Consider the following 18,264-nt stretch of genomic DNA (forward strand, 5'->3'; position numbering starts at 1 on the left):
TTAACAGCACTGACTTATGAAATAACACAGAGTGCTTCACTTAGGTATTGATTGCATACATACATTCAGTTTCAGGACATCAGATAGTCTTAGGAATAAAAGACGATGCGGCGTGCTGCTATATGAAAATAATCTACGATGGTTTGGTGCGATGCGGTCCAGTGCATTGCTGAGTTACTGTTATTACCCAAAAGTAGATTATTTTCCAATATCAGTATGTCCTGAATCGTTTTATTCCATTTACACCGCAGTGATTTGCCAGTTTACCAATTTCCAAAAACATAGCTTCTCGTGTTACTGAGAAACCGGAAAGTGCAAAGTAGTTTATCCTGAAGACTCTTCTGTGGCAGAAAACTTACCGATTGTTACAAAACACTGACGATGGCGATTCCTTCCATGCTGTACGTGACTCCTTACAAGAATCTCCTTTCAGAAAGCATATCATGTGTGTTAAATCCATTTATTATTAGCCTTAGATTATATGTGTCAGACTGCCACCAGATTTTCATACCAGATCCTCAGATTACGGATTTTGAGTTATACTTGCTGCATTACACTACCTAGCCTCTGTGTGCAGAAAATACAAACCAAAGTGAAATTGGGCCAAGGGAAGTTACTGTAAATCTGACATGAAATCATGTGCGTGCAACCCCAAATGGTCCATTTTCCAGGCAGAAAGCCTTCAAAATGTCCGTGATGTACATGTTTCAGCTCGGTCTAAAGTGTATTTTTGGACTAAAATTACACAACTTTTACTATGCATTTGCAAAACAGCTATAGGAAATTTAATTCGATACCTCATTGATTGGTTGGCACCATGCCAAATTAATTTTTGGTGCTGTGCCAGTTATGTCAGAATATTAGTCGCTGATACTCTGTTTCTAACATGGGACCAACTTTAACCTGTACAAAATGTTCCCAACAAAGCTAGAACTGTTGTTGATACAAGATAGTCAGTCATAAAATGTGTTTTTATTCCTTCTAACCTCTGAACATGCAGTGTTGAAAACATGGACACCAGGACTCTGAATCAGTCAGGACATGTACAATGAATGGACGCTGTCGAGTGTTCACTCATTTCCGGTTCTGGACAGTAACTACACGGTAGTCATTTAAAACGAGTCCCTGTCTCAAGTCCTCTAGAACCAGCCTCAGTCCAACACAGATGTGGATGATGTTAAAAGTGGTAAATATATCCTGTAGGGGCGCTATTGAGGTGATTATTCATTGATAGTTACTGGATCAGCCAGCCAAAATGGTGCAAAATATCACACGCTTTTCAAAGCCGTTTCTAACAGAGCATCTGGTACAAAAATCCCGTGGTGTCACATACACACACAGTGGTGCTTGAAAGTTTGTGAACCCTATAGAATTTTCTATATTTCTGCATAAATATGACCTAAAACATCAGATTTCCACACAAGTCCTAAAAGTAGATAAAGAGAACCCAGTTAAACAAATGAGACAAAAATATTATACTTGGTCATTTATTTATTGAGGAAAATGATCCAATATTACATATCTGTGAGTGGCAAAAGTATGTGAACCTTTGCTTTCAGTATCTGGTGTGACCCCCTTGTGCAGCAATAACTGCGACTAAACGTTTGCGGTAACTGTTGATCAGTCCTGCACACCGGCTTGGAGGAATTTTAGCCCGTTCCTCCGTACAGAACAGCTTCAACTCTGGGATGTTGGTGGGCTTCCTCACATGAACTGCTCGCTTCAGGTCCTTCCACAACATTTCCATTGGATTAAGGTCAGGACTTTGACTTGGCCATTCCAAAACATTAACTTTATTCTTCTTTAACCGTTCTTTGGTAGAATGACTTGTGTGCTTAGGGTCGTTGTCTTGCTGCATGACCCACCTTCTCTTGAGATTCAGTTCATGGACAGATGTCCTGACATTTTCCTTTAGAATTTGCTGGTATAATTCAGAATTCATTGTTCCATCAATGATGGCAAGCCGTCCTGGCCCAGATGCAGCAAAACAGGCCCAAACCATGATACTACCACCACCACCATGTTAGATTAGATAGATTAGATTAGATAGAACTTTATTGATCCCTTTGGGAGGGTTCCCTCAGGGAAATTAAAATTCCAGCAGCATCATTACAGGATAAACAGAGAATAGAAAATAGAGAAAACTTCTAGAAAAATTAAATTAAGTATTTCCATATACAAATATAAAAAAGAATACGATATGGGGAGGAAAAAAAAGTCCAGCAGGAGCGGTATTGCACATTATATTGCACATTTGTATTGCACATTGTCCAGTATTGCTTATTGTTAGGCTAGGCTACTGCTCCTTCCCGTCCTCTGTCCTCCTGTTCCCCCTCCTCCCCCCCAGAGAGGAGTTGTACAGTCTGATGGCGTGAGGGACAAAGGAGTTTTTAAGTCTGTTAGTCCTGCACTTGGGAAGGAGCATTCTGTCACTGAACAGGCTCCTCTGGTTGCTGCTGATGGTGTGCAGAGGGTGACTGGCATCGTCCATGATGTTCAGTAGTTTGTCCATAGTCCTCTTCTCTGCCACCTTCACCATGTTTCACAGATGGGATAAGGTTCTTATGCTGGAATGCAGTGTTTTCCTTTCTCCAAACATAACACTTCTCATTTAAACCAAAAAGTTCTATTTGGGTTTCATCCGTCCACAAAACATTTTTATGCCTCCACCACCGTAAGGTGCAGGAGGCATTATGTTTTCGGGTTGTCCGTCTGACCGTGCGTCCGTCCGTGCGTCCGTGCGTGCATCCATCCCGAAACCTTGTGAACGCGATATCTCAAAGGCTAATGAAAGGAATTTCACCAAACTTTCACCATTTGTGCATTTGGGGACAAAGATAAACTGATTAGATTTTGAGATCAAAAGGTCTAAGGTCAAGGTCACTGTGAGGTCAAATGTCTGTCCGAAAACCTTGTGAACACAATATCTCCAAGGCTGATACAAGTAATTTCACCAGGTCAAGATTACTGTGAGGTCAAATGTCCATCCCCAAATCACAACTTAATAAGGCATGTAGTCTACCGGGCGGAAGCATCCCCATCAACGCCGTTGGCGTCGAGTTCTGTCTAGTTCCAATAGCTTTCTGGCTTGTCCACGTGATCTTTCGCAAACTGCAGACGAGCAGCAATGTTCTTTTTGGAGAGCAGTGGCTTTCTCCTTGCAACCCTGCCATGCACACCATGGTTGTTCAGTGTTCTCCTGATGGTGGACACATGAACATTAACATTAGCCAATGTGAGAGAGGCCTTCAGTTGCTTAGAAGTTACCCTGGGGTCCTTTGTGACCTCACCGACTATTACACGCCTTGCTCTTGGAGTGATCTTTGTTGGTCGGCCGCGCCTGGGGAGGGTAACAATGGTCTTGAATTTCCTCCATTTGTACACAATCTGTCTGACTGTGGATTGGTGGAGCCCAAACTCTTTAGAGATGGTTTTGTAACCTTTTCCAGCCTGATGAGCATCGACAACGCTTTTTCTGAGGTCCTCAGAAATCTCCTTTGTTCGTGCCATGATACACTTCCACAAACATGTGTTGTGAAGATCAGACTTTGATAGATCCCTGTTCTTTAAATAAAACAGGGTGCCCACTCACACCTGATTGTCATCCCATTGATTGAAAACTACCTGACTCTAATTTCACCTTCAAATTAACTGCTAATCCTGGAGGTTCACATACTTTTGCCACTCACAGATATGTAATATTGGATCATTTTCCTCAATAAATAAATGACCAAGTATAATATTTTTGTCTCATTTGTTTAACTGGGTTCTCTTTATCTACTTTTAGGACTTGTGTGAAAATCTGATGATGTTTTAGGTCATATTTATGCAGAAATATAGAAAATTCTAAAGGGTTCACAAACTTTCAAGCACCACTGTATGTGTGTGTCTGTGTGTGTATATGTGTGTGTGTGTGTAGATGATGGACGTACAAGTCCATGTGTAGGAGTTGCTACTATAGAAATGATTCTGTAACGTATTGGAAAAGCACTTTAATATAAACCTGTGATTTGAATTACAGCTGGCATTATGTCAGAGCTGCTCTTATAGAAAATGAATCACTTCCGCCACTTAGTGCTACTTATATCTATACAATTGATATCTGTGTAAACCATTTAAAATCATGCTAAGATGTTTGAGCTAAGCTGTATACACAATTCCATCCATTCCTCTTTGTCTGCCAGAATAAATGCGATGTTAATTCAATAATCATGGTAATGACAGTAATGAACATCAACAGTAATGACTCTTTATTATCATTCTTATGATTATAGCATCATCAGACATCTCATTAATCTTAGAAGAACTGATAGAAGTATAAATAAAAAGGCCCCTTAGCTTCGTTTCCAGTACCTTCCTACTTACGTCTACAATCAGCAGCTTGTTAAAAATCCTGTACTGTATCTAAAGGAGAATGAATGCGAGTGTTAGCCTCACTCTAAAGATAAGCATATTGCTGGAGCAGAGTTTAATGGTGCTTGCGGGAAACCCCGCTCCTCCTGACAGATGGATCATAGCTCTGCTGAAAGTTGAAGCACGTTTGATTTCGGGTCCCAGAACTGCTTGGCAGTGGTACAGTCCTGACCTCCCGTGGACCATTAGCAAACATGGATGGCACTTAGCAAGCCACAGGCTCATCCCGGTGCTAGCCTCAACATCGTTTGGAATTTAATTGAGCACAGATGGTAGATAATCTATTTTCCTTACTACATGCCATCTCTCTTAATGGTGCCAGGGCTGTGCTATGCAAATGAGCGACTTTTCGCTTTATTTTTCAAGACAGTCGCAGACAGCAAATGCATCAAAATACTCCTCTTCCCAGAGCAACAATTACAAGAGATGTTTTATTCTCTTTGTATGATCAGATAATGTAATTCAAATGAAAATAGATAGGCATTAATTTTTTGGGGTCTAGAGTCTATTGCTTTCATAGGACATAGCCAAGTAGAACGCTTGGAGATGTGATGTTATAGGAAAATAATCAGTGACAGTGTGGTGTTACTGTATGTGGCCCGATGTGAAGTGGGGTCACTGGTACCACCCTCCCGACCATTGATTATTTTCCAGTAGCATGTTCTAAAATGTTTTATTCTGTTTACCACAGCAAATAAAGAGACATCATACTTTATCCGTTTGTAGTTGCATTTAATGCTGTCGGAGGTCCGCAAACCAAGTTAGTTCCTGTAGTCACTTATGTTATAGCAGCTATTTAACAGTTATTCCACGAAATCGAGACGTACATGAGCTGATTGCACGCCTCGTCGGCTATAAGCCATGTATGTCAGATTGAGTGGAATAACTGTTTTATTCTATCCACATTCACTGGATTTTGAGAAACAGAGCATTTTTATTTTTATTTTTTGCAAATTCGATAAATAAAAACTTTGTACAAAGCGTCCGGCAAAATAATTTCCGCTTAGAATGTAAACAAACCGGTGAAATGACAGTAGCAATTTGTGAAAAATTCTGTAATAATAATTCTTGAAAAATAAAAAAAAGATACATACAGTACTTACCATCAAATACTTTTATTCCATATTTTGTTTTTTGGTTTTTTTTATTTTTTATTTTTTGGGGTTTTGTTTTTGAGTAGTTTTTATTTCATCCTCGGTTTGTTCAGCAACACACTCTGCTGTGTTGTTTTTCTCTACTCATGATATATGAACTGATAGCCTAGTAGTAGAGTAGCCAATCAGAGCGCACGACTGCTCATATCCAGTGAATGTGGATAGAATAAAAACAGTTGTTACTTTTTTCTCTCTCTTGATGGTAATAAGACAACAAAAGAAGCTTGTCATGTTACTGGGAAAGTGCTCTCTGTCCTGAAGACTCTCCTGTGGTGGAAAACTTTCTGACTGTTGCAAAGCACTACCACTGGAGACTACATCCATAAATGTTAAACAAATGTCTCCTTACAGAAAACTTAATACCAATGATTAGGCATTCTTCCTTTTTATGGAACAGCATGTTTATTCATTTATCATAAGGTTTAGATTATGTGCAGCATCCACCATACAAGTTCCTGTGAATTAGCTGTTACTATATAAATGTTAACATATTGGAGCAACTGCATTAATATAAAACCTGCAACCGGCATTACTGTCAGAGCTGCCATTCTAGAAAATTAATCAACACCCATTGACCAATCAGAATCATGAATTCAGCAACACTGTGGAATAATATCTGCTAACTGGCATATCGCTGCAGTGTAAGGTGCCTAAGTAAAACAGGCAAAAAGTGCACATAACCTCAAGAACACATGCATACAGAATCACGTGACTGGCAAGATTTATGAACTGATAGCTCTTAAATGTGTTGAATAACAGTAGGCTTGTCTGTCTTTCTGTCTGCCTAGCACTGTGACTAAAGAATATATTTGGCCAACCTCTGGCTTCAGCCTGCCCTTCTTTCTCTCTGTATCTCTCTCCTGTCTGCATGTTTGCCTGGAATTCTCCTTTTAGCTGCCATTATTGTGACCCAGCTCACCACGCCGTACGTACGCGTCCCACCGGCTGCAGGCGACAGCCAGCTAACAGGTTAGACCTCCCTCTGTCCAGCCTCTTCTCAGCTCTTTGTGTGTGTCACTAAACCACAAATTGATGAACAGAATGTAATGTGTGTGTGTGCGCGCGCAACCCTTCAAAGGTTGGAGGACAACGTTTCAGTCTAAGTCCTGTCAAGCATCTCAATTGGATTCATTCCTTTACAGTCTTTTCCAAATATCACTTCTGAGTTGTCATTGGGTCACTGAAAATCAAGTATTACTTGACAAATAACATAAAACGTCTCCATCCTTTGGACAGGTAGTGTTTCCCCTATTTGAATATGGGTTGTTTTACAATCAGGGTACGCAAGCTAAAAATCACATTTAACACTTATTATCTTCAATATCAAAAGGCTTGACTAAATAAACTTGGTTGTTTATTGTAGCCCTGTGAACGCTCTATTTACCATGCAAAAAAAAATTTGGTGTTAACATTATTTTTGGTGAATGTATGGGAATATATGTCATATTTAGCAAAATTACTCGTGTCATTTAGAAAAAGTGCTTTTTTGACCACAGGTAGCTCCAAAAGGGATGCACTTACATCATTCTTTATACCATAAAACAAATATTTGGTTCCATATCATTGGAAACATAGTTAAGTTTTAATGTTGAATGCCAGTAAGTTTTCAGACTATTTTGATCAAATTAGTATGGAATTGTGTCAAAAAAAAGTCCTCTCCGAGACAGCTAATTTTTCAATATAAAATAACATATCTAAAATGATTATTTTCATCCTAAAAGGTCTCATCTCATGTCATTATCTCTAGCCGCTTTATCCTTCTACAGGGTCGCAGGCAAGCTGGAGCCTATCCCAGCTGACTATGGGTGAAAGGCGGGGTACACCCTGGACAAGTCGCCAGGTCATCACAGGGCTGACACATAGACACAGACAACCATTCACACTCACATTCACACCTACGGTCAATTTAGAGTCACCAGTTAACCTAACCTGCATGTCTTTGGACTGTGGGGGAAACCGGAGCACCCGGAGGAAACCCACGCAGACACGGGGAGAACATGCAAACTCCACACAGAAAGGCCCTCGCCGGCCACGGGGCTCGAACCTGGACCTTCTTATTGTGAGGCGACAGCGCTAACCACTACACCACCGTGCCGCCCCATCCTAAAATGTGGTCAAGATATTGGGACATAAATATTAGAGACAACTAACACAAAGCTTACAGCCTTATATTTAAAAGCACTATGGAAGTAGTGGATTCTGAATTGTCAAAAAAAAAAAATGTCCTCTCTGAGAATCACTTCATTTGTTTCTCCCATCTTATAGCAGATTACACAAAACTACCATACACATATGTCAAAAAATTACCTGAAATCTGTTCTTTAACTTGTCCTTCACTTAAAAACTGGTACAAGAACCAGTTTGAATCAATTTGAATTTTGGACCCCTGTGACACAAACTTTGTACCCTGATTGTAAAACAGCCCATATTTAATCTTCAAATCTTGATTAAATGAACTCTTCCAGCCTGATGTTCTGTAAAAATGTGTTTATTCTCCTAAAAATCATCTTAACCAGTAGAGAGTGTTAGTTGTATATCTCATGCTAGTATACGTTTGGTAAACTCAGCTTCATTCGTCATTCGTTTCCTCCATGCAACTGATTCTTAATTTTTGTAGCATGTCTCAGTTGCCTGAGATAACACCCAGATTTCAGGCCATGAAGTTTATTTAATATTCATCTAAAGGACAAGGTCAGATCGTATTGGATTAGCCTTGGTGTTCTTTCCTGCACACTTAATACCATTTTCAGACCAAAAAAAGAGCCATTGGCTCATTTTTATTCAGTATTAGAATAAGATTTCCAAGTGGAATAGAAAGAGAGAATCAATACAGCACTACAAGGCCGTGTGAATCTCATCTCTTTGTGGGGCAAAGCTGTTGTGTTCAACCTGCTGTCAGAACATTTATATTTAAATATTTACCAGTCTCAGCAGGAATGTGTCAGAAGGAAATTTCTGGGGTGTTTGTTGGGGTGGAGGGTCCTTCAAGAATTGCAAACTTTTTAGACTGTAAAGCAGGTTACTGTGGAAATGTTAATGTGTTGTTTGTTTCTGCTTGGATAATTGACATCCAGCCATCCAGCCATTATCTGTAGCCACTTATCCTGTTCTACAGGGTGGCAGGCAAGCCGGAGCCTATCCCAGCTAACCATGAGCGAGAGGCGGGGTACGCCCTGGACAAGTCGCCAGGTTATCGCAGGGCTGACAGATAATTGACATTTTATATATATATATATATATATATATATATATATATATATATATATATATATATAAGCGGCAAAGTTTGTTTGTTTGTCTTGAGCTAACGTCACCATTTCTCGATGGATTTTCACCAAATTTAGCCAGTAGGTCCGGGGATGACCCAGAATTTTGCAGATATAAACAAAATTCATGTATGGGCCCCAGGGAGGTCCCTGGGGGGTACAACATCCACCCACTCCCTCCCTCAATGCCTTTCACATTATATTTATCAACACAAACTCTTGACAGATCTTCGCTAAACTTGGCACATAGGTACAGGAGATAGCCACAATTTGGCAGAACTCAGAAATTCCATATTTGGGCCCCAAATGGATATATATATATATATATATATATATATATATATATATATATATATATATATAGTATATATATCCATGTCATCCTCAAGCTCGGGTCCTCTACCAGAGGCCTGGGAGTTTGAGGGTTCTGCGCAGTATCTTCGATGTTCCTAGGACTGCGCTCTTCTGGACTGAGGCTTCAGATGTTGTTCCTGGGATTTGCTGGAGCCACTCTCCCAGTTTGGGGGTATATATATATACACACACACACACACAACCCCGATTCCATAAAAGTTGGGACAAAATACAAATTGTAAATAAAAACGGAATGCAATGACGTGGAAGTTCAAAATTCCATATTTTATTCAGAGTAGAACATAGATGACATATCAAATGTTTAAACTGAGAAAATGTATCATTTAAAGAGAAAAATTAGGTGATTTTAAATTTCATGACAACAACACATCTCAAAAAAGTTGGGACAAGGCCATGTTTACCACTGTGAGACATCCCCTTTTCTCTTTACAACAGTCTGTAAATGTCTGGGGACTGAGGAGACAAGTTGCTCAAGTTTAGGGATAGGAATGTTAACCCATTCTTGTCTAATGTAGGATTCTAGTTGCTCAACTGTCTTAGGTCTTTTTTGTCGTAGTTTCCGTTTTATGATGCGCCAAATGTTTTCTATGGGTGAAAGATCTGGACTGCAGGCTGGCCAGTTCAGTACCCGGACCCTTCTTCTACGCAGCCATGATGCTGTAATTGATGCAGTATGTGGTTTGGCATTGTCATGTTGGAAAATGCAAGGTCTTCCCTGAAAGAGACGTCGTCTGGATGGGAGCATATGTTGCTCTAGAACCTGGATATACCTTTCAGCATTGATGGTGTCTTTCCAGATGTGTAAGCTGCCCATGCCACACGCACTAACGCAACCCCATACCATCAGAGATGCAGGCTTCTGAACCGAGCGCTGATAACAACTTGGGTCGTCCTTCTCCTCTTTAGTCCGAATGACACGGCGTCCCTGATTTCCATAAAGAACTTCAAATTTTGATTCGTCTGACCACAGAACAGTTTTCCACTTTGCCACAGTCCATTTTAAATGAGCCTTGGCCCAGAAAAGACGTCTGCGCTTCTGGATCATGTTTAGATACGGCTTCTTCTTTGAACTATAGAGTTTTAGCTGGCAACGGCGGATGGCACGGTGAATTGTGTTCACAGATAATGTTCTCTGGAAATATTCCTGAGCCCATTTTGTGATTTCCAATACAGAAGCATGCCTGTATGTGATGCAGTGCCGTCTAAGGACCCGAAGATCACGGGCACCCAGTATGGTTTTCCAGCCTTGACCCTTATGCACAGAGATTCTTCCAGATTCTCTGAATCTTTTGATGATATTATGCACTGCAGATGATGATATGTTCAAACTCTTTGCAATTTTACACTGTCGAACTCCTTTCTGATATTGCTCCACTATTTGTCGGCGCAGAATTAGGGGGATTGGTGATCCTCTTCCTATCTTTACTTCTGAGAGCCGCTGCCACTCCAAGATGCTCTTTTTATACCCAGTCATGTTAATGACCTATTGCCAATTGACCTAATGAGTTGCAATTTGGTCCTCCAGCTGTTCCTTTTTTGTACCTTTAATGTTTCCAGCCTCTTATTGGCCCTGTCCCAACTTTTTTGAGATGTGTTGCTGTCATGAAATTTCAAATGAGCCAATATTTGGCATGAAATTTCAAAATGTCTCACTTTCTACATTTGATATGTTGTCTATGTTCTATTGTGAATACAATATCAGTTTTTGAGATTTGTAAATTATTGCATTCCGTTTTTATTTACAATTTGTACTTTGTCCCAACTATTTTGGAATCGGGGTTGTATATATATGCATCTCAAAAAAAAAAGAATATCATAAAAAACTTCTTTTTTTCGTGATTTAAAACTTTCATATATTCTATATTCATCACACATAAAGTGAAATATTTTAAGCCTTTTTTATTTTGATGATTATGGCTTATGAAAATCAGAAATCCAGTATCTCAAATTATTAGAATATTTCCTAAGCTCAGTCAAAAAAAGGATTTACAATACAAAAATGTCCAACTTCTGAAAAGTTTGCTCATTTATATGCTCAATACTTGGTTGGGGCATCTTTACCACAAATTACTGCATCAATGCAGCATGGCATGGATGCAATCAGCCTGTGGTACTGCTGAGGTGTATTGAAGCCCAGGTTGTTTTGATAGTGGCCTTCAGCTCATATGTATTTTTGGCTCAGGTGTTTCTCATCTTCCTCTTGACAATACCCCATAGTTTCTCTCTGGGGTTCAGGTCAGGCAAGTTGGCTGGCCAATCAAGCACAGTAATATTATGGTCAACAAACCATTTGGTAGTAGTTTTAGCACTGTGGGCAGGTGCTAAGTCCTGCTAGAAAAGGAAATCAGCATCTCCATAAAGCTTGTCAGCAGATAGAAGCATGAAGTGCTCTAAAATCTCCTGGTAGATGGCTGCGTTGACTTTGGACTTGATAAAACAGTGGACCAACACCAGCAGATGACATGGCACCCCAAATCATCACAGACTGGACTTGAAATACCTTCGATTCTATTCCTCTCCACTCTTCCTCCAGACTCTAGGACCTTGATTTCCAAATGAAATGCAAAATTTACTTTCAGCTAAAAAGAGGACTTTGGACCACTGAGCAACAGTCCAGTTCTCTCTCTCCTTAGCCCAGGTGAGACACTTATGACGTTGTCTCTGGTTCAGGAGTGGCTTGATATTAGGAATGCGACAGTTGCAGTCTCATTCCTGAGGACTCCTGTGTGTGGTGATTCTTGATGCACTGACACCAGCCTCAGTCCACTCTTTATGAAGCTCTCCCAAGTTCTTGAATCGATTTTTCTTGACAATCCTCTCAAGGTCATCTCTGTTGCTTGTGCACCTTTTCCAGCCAACCTTTTCAGCAATGACCTTCTGTGGCTTATCCTCCTTGTAGAGGGAGTCGGTGACCATCTTCTGGACAACTGTCAAGTCAGCAGTCTTCCCCATGATTGTGGTTGTGTGTACTGAACTAGACCAAGAGATACATGGGAAAGAAAGATACACGATTTATACTTTTTGTATCGTCATTTACTCAAACTCGAAATGAAATCCTTTTTGTTGAGAATTTTTTTTTTTTGCGCTGGGGGCTATAATTATCAAAATTATAATTGAAAAATTCTTGAAACATTTTAGTTTATTTGTAATGAGTCTATTATGTATTAAATTTTCACTTTCTTAAATAACTGATGGAAAATATCAAACTTTTTCATCATAATTTAATTTTCTGAGAGATGTTTCTCAGTTTATTGTCGGACAAACATGAGTCTGTATTCACATTCAAGAGTGTGTTGTAGCTATGTGATTGGATGATGATAATTTCATTGATAAAGCAAAGTTATCTATGCATAACATAAATGGGTGATGAATCATTACATCAGTGGTTTAGACTACACTACTTTATGAAAGAAGAGAGACATGGTATACCATTACGTCACCCGTCAGGATCATGGTCTGATGAAAAGAAGAAAGACATTACTGGTCAACATAACCTTCATTAAGCAGAGAGCAGAATGTGCGAGCAAAGATAAATCTCAGGAATTTAACTAACCAAAACAAGTAGCAATCAGAACAGCATGCCTGTTTCAGTGTCAAGAACAAGTAGTAATCAGACCAGCCTGTACCAATTCTAAGCATGCCATATAATCCTGTCTTTCAATATATGGTTGAACCCCAAATGGGAAACTTGGTTTGTATTCAAAAGTAATCTACATCTCTGACTATGTCCAAACCTCAAGTTGAGTTTGTGTGCATGTGTGTCTTTCGATGTTGTTCACCTTTTGCCATTAGAAGTGAGAAGTTTGTTTACTGTGTACTGAAGAAGCAGCTGTTATGGCTGCAAGCTGTCTAAAGAGCTTCCCTCCCACTCAGTGCTCTCAGAGGCCACACGTTCCTCCGGCGTGTACACACGAGCGTCAGCACCTCTGCAGCAACCAGAGATGCACTGCTCTCTACTCTTAACTGTATATCTTCCCTGAGTGGGTTGCTTTGTGAATTACTGATAATTACACACAGCCAAGAAACTTAAAGGAAGGAGGAAATAGAACAAAGGCAGCACAAATCAGAATGCTTGAGGTCTGATATCTTTTCATGTCCTTCAGATATAGATGAAATCGAAGCCTTATTACAAACTCCTCCATTGCATTTATCATGTGTTAGACTTCAAAGCCCCATGCAGAGTGTGCTCTTTCGGACCACGCCTGAATCAAATATTAAGCCATCACAGCTCAAATGTGTGTTTTATAGCAGGAAATGCTCATACTACTCACACTTAACCAGAGAGAGTGTAGTAGAAATCAGTGCAAAGTCATGTTTAGTGTCTTCGGTGCTCGAAATGTCTTCCATCAACATAGCAACATTCCTGGAATAGGTCCCCAACACTGTGCACACGGTAACACACAAAATCTGGTTCGCATCAACATCCAGAAATGCTTGTAAGATGAACTCCTTCAACTTATCCAGTGTGTCGGGCCTTCTCTCAAAAACCTTCTCTTTTACAATACCCCCCCAATAAATAAATAAATAAATAATAATTAAAAAAAAAAAGTAAAATGCTGCCACGTCACCTGATCCAACGTTGTGGGAAGGTGTTGTCAAAGTAGCGCCGCATTGTCAAAGCAAAATGAGCAGGGGCCCCATCTTATTTTAATCCCTGCCATAGTGTGTGTGTACACACACACACACACATATATATATATATATATATATATATATATATATATATATATACGTAGTTATTCCACGAAATCGAGTCGTACATGAGCTGATAGCTGACGAGGCACGTAGCACCGAGTTGGCTATAAGCCATGCACGACAAGATTGAGTGGAATAACTGTTTTATTCTATCCACTTTCACTGGATTTTGAGAAACAGAGCATTTTTATTTTTAGCAAATTCGATAAATAAAAATTTATACAAAACATCCAACAAAATAATTTCCGCTTAGAATGTAAACAAACCGCCAAAATGACAGTCACGATTTGTGAAAAGTGCTGTAATAATAGTTATTAAAAAATAAAAAAAAGATATGTTCTTACCATTAAATACTTTCATTCCATATTTTGTCGCTATTTTTTTGTATTTTTGGGGGGTTTTCTTCTTCTTTAGGGTTGTTTGACGGTTGGCAAACCAACTTCAAGGTTCATTACTGCCACCAACTGGGCTGGAGTGTGGAACAGGAGATGTTGGGGTGAAAAAACAAACAAAAACTATGTTCTTTTAACTATTTCTGTTTATTTTAAATACTTGATAACAATTTTTGGGGTTTTGTTTTCGAGTAGAGTTTTTATTTCGTCCTCGGTTGATTCAGCAACACGCTCCGCCATTTTGTTTTTCTCTATTCACGGTGTATGAGCTGATATCCTAGTAGTAGAGTAGCCAATCAGAGCTACTCTACTACTATCCTGATATAAATATCCTGATTCCAAAAAAATTGGGATGTGTAAGATGTAAATAAAAATAGAATGCAATGATGCAAGTCCTTTTCGACATATATTCAATTGAATACTAGCTTAGGTTGTAGGAGATAGTAATTATGTTACACGTTAGTTTTTTGTGTTTGAGGGTGCAACAGCTGTACTCTGTTGTACTGTTTTGCCTATGCATTTTTCACCCAGGTAGAGATGGTAAACCAGTGAGTTGGCCTAGTAGTTAGTGTCCTCCTCTCGACCGGGAGATCATGAGTTCTACTCGCAGTCCAATCATACCAAAGACCATAATAAAACCCTAATACCTACTGCCATCTGGTGAGGCATGTTGCAATACAGATGTGAGAAAAGCATCACACTCTCGCAGTTACCAGAGGACCAGTCCCCTGTTGTAACCCTAGCTATGTAATAGGTAAGAGACTAAAGGGCTACAGAAATGGAGATCGGCACCGTACAGTGTGCCTTTATCTGGTTAGTACTTGGTGGGAGACTGGCACTAGTAGTAAGTTCTTCTTGATAAAGTTCAATCACTGTAGTCATGACTCATGCTTAATAATAATTTATTACTTATACAGCGCTATTTAGCAATGGCAGATCAATAGCGCTTTACAATTCGGTTACAAAGTCAAGAAAAATATTTATATGTTCCATTAAAATATAACTATATATAAACGTATCCAAATACATAAACAATTACAAAATATACATATATGACTCTTATAAAACCATACATAATACAAACAAAATAAGATGTATAAAATTAAGTAAAAGCTTGCTTGAATAGATAAGTCTTTAATGCTCTCGTAAAATCGGTCAGTAATTCTATGTTCCTAATTGACATTGGAAGATTGTTCCATAACGTTGGTGCTGCGGCTGTGAAGGAATGTGCGCCAAGGGTTGTTCTCATCTTGCCATTGGGATGCTTAAGTAGAATGCCATTGTTCGATCTCAGGCTGTATGACGATTTGTCCTTGATGTTGATAAGCTTACAAATATATGATGGTGCAAAGCCATGGATGGCCTTGAAAGTAATTAAAAGTACTTTGAATTGGATACGTACGTAGTGTATGGGTAGCCAATGCAACTGATACAATGACGGAGTGATGTGTGAATATTTGCCAACATCCAGTATTAACCTTGCGGCTGCCTTTTGAATACACTGTAATTTGGCGATCTGCTCTTTAGGGAGACCATACAGCAAACTATTGCAATAAGCCACCCTACTTGTAATAAAGGCATGGACTAAGGTAACTAGACAGTCTTTAGACAAGTACTTCCTTATGCGTCTTATATTGTGTAGATGGAAAAAAGCTGCTTTACAGACGTTCGTAATGTGTTTTGACATACCCAAGTTTGAGTCCAGCCCGCAGCCAAGATTCTTTATATTGGAGCTAGGCTCAGTCAATTCGTTCCCTATAGTTACCTTTACAGAGTTTACCTTCTTTAACTGCTGGCGCGTTCCTATAAGTATAAATTCAGTCTTATCATCATTGATCATGAGCCTGCCATGTATCATCCAGCATCTGATATTCTCGATACGGCGCTCCCTAGCACTTATAGCTTCTTCTTGTGAGGAACTGGAATCCGGTTTGAAGCTAAGATACAACTGAGTATTGTCTGCATAACAATGAGCTTCAGGTAGATCGTTCTTAATCACTTTAAACAGCTTCGATGCGTAAAGGACAAAAAGAAGAGGTCCTAAACACGACCCCTGAGGGACGCCGCAGTCCAAATTGAACCATCGCGATAGTGACCCCCCGATAGAAACACACTGTCCTCTGCCTTCAAGGTAGGACTTAAACCACTCCAAGGCCTTGCCACCGATCCCAAATTCATCGGAGAGATGACTAAGTAAAATTCCGTGATTGACAGTGTCAAATGCGGCACTAAGGTCTAACATGATCAAAAGGGTGACTTCTTGCGAGTTCATCTTCATCAAGATATCATTTGTTACCTTTAATAGCACTGTTTCAGTGCTGTGAAACTCTCTATAGGATGATTGTAGCTCAGGATAGAGAGAGTTGGAAGTCATGTGCGCATGCAACTGGCTGAAAACAGCTTTCTCCATCAGCTTGGAGACATACTGCAAATTACTCGTTGGTCTGTAGTTCTTTAATATCAAATCCAGGCCTACCTTCTTCAGCAAAGGAATGACGAGCACATTTCCAGTCATCAGCAAAACTCCCCGTCTCTAGTGACAAATTAATTATCTTTGTTATAACTGGCAACAGGACATCAATACACTCAACCACCAGGGATGTCGGCATTGACTTGATGCTACACGTTTTCTTACTACATCCAGCAATCAGCTCCCACACTTCTGTTTCCGTCAGTTTTGTGAAACTTGATAGCTCCACACCTGATTCTAAGCCAGTCTCACTAGTGGGAACGCTTGGCAGCCCAGCCAATGCAGTGTCCAGCTTAGAATGAATAGTGCTAATTTTCGCGACGAAGTAGGATCCCATCTGATTCACAAACTGAATCTTGTCATCAAACGGCGGGAAAATTGAGCTTGTCTGACCCTGATTCAAGAGTTTCTTAGAGGCCGTGAACAATTTGCATTGATTAGAGCTGTTTTCCTCGATAAAATCATGATAAAAAGAATGGCGCACCTCATTCATCAGCTTGTTTGTTTTGTTCTTCTTAACTTTGTAATCAATCAAGTCTTCCAGCACACCAGTCCTTCTCCACTTCCTTTCTGCTTTCCTCTTTTCTCACCTCACTGCCTTAATATCCTCGTTGAACCATGGTACAAGTGGTCTTGATCTTATCACTTTAGTACGAAGCGGCATGTGCCTGTCCAAGGCATCTGCTAAGGTCGTATTGTAACTTTCAGCAAGTTCATTAAGTGTGTCCGGGCTATTCTTGCAGAGATCAGAGTTCTTTAATTCATCCAGGAGTTTAAGCTTGTCAATAGATTTAATCCTTCTATATGATACTTGATCTATTTTAGGAGAGGGTTTACCCAATGCCAGATCACAAAGAACGGTGAAATGATCCGAAAACAAATAATCCACAATCGGTTTCGAAGAAAGCAACGAATCAACAAAGCGTGTAATAACCAAATCCAAAGTATGTCCAGACTCATGCGTAGGTTTGTCAACATGCTGTTCTAGACCCATAGATGTCAAGAGATCAAGAAGATGAGCCCCGTCTGGATCAGTAGGAACATTCACATGTATATTGAAATCACCAATGATCAGAAATGGCTCAGTAGACATGATAACAGATTCCAAATACGAGGAGAATTCGTCAAAAAATACGCCAGTCACAGGGTGAGCTTCAGAATACAGAGTGCGATATACAGTAATCATTCTCAGTTGATTAGAGCCATAGTTCAGCATCCACTCAGAAAATTCAAACTATTTCCGTTCTCCGCCATCTAATTTCCTTACATCAATGCTTTTGTTAAACAGCAAAGCTGTTCCACCTCCAATCCTGCTAGTTCGTGAATTATCAAGCAACTTGTACCCAGGGAGGGTAATTTCACCTTTGTGCACCATATCCATATCAGTAAACCAGGTCTCAGTTATTGCAAATAGAGTTAAATACTTTGCAAGTAGTGTCGCATTCAGCAGATATAAGCCAGATTTTCCATTCAGTGCCACATGATTAGCGTCATTGAAG

General features: G+C 39.7%; 1 protein-coding gene across 10 annotated transcripts in view; it reads left to right on the forward strand.

Moving 5' to 3' along the window:
• The window catches only part of LOC132887067 (receptor-type tyrosine-protein phosphatase mu-like), a 521,363-nt gene that overhangs the window by 406,372 nt on the left and 96,727 nt on the right, over positions 1-18,264 (forward strand). For 5 of the 10 annotated variants that reach the window (XM_060922408.1, XM_060922409.1, XM_060922413.1 and 2 more), the window contains exon 14: positions 6,462-6,536. The exons of the other annotated variants lie outside the window; for them this stretch is intronic. In XM_060922408.1, coding sequence (XP_060778391.1) covers positions 6,462-6,536 — 75 coding nt within the window. The remainder of the gene's footprint in view (positions 1-6,461; positions 6,537-18,264) is intronic. 10 annotated transcript variants of the gene reach the window in all.

This window comes from Neoarius graeffei, chromosome 5 (genome assembly GCF_027579695.1).
Source record: "Neoarius graeffei isolate fNeoGra1 chromosome 5, fNeoGra1.pri, whole genome shotgun sequence".
Taxonomy (NCBI): domain Eukaryota; kingdom Metazoa; phylum Chordata; class Actinopteri; order Siluriformes; family Ariidae; genus Neoarius; species Neoarius graeffei.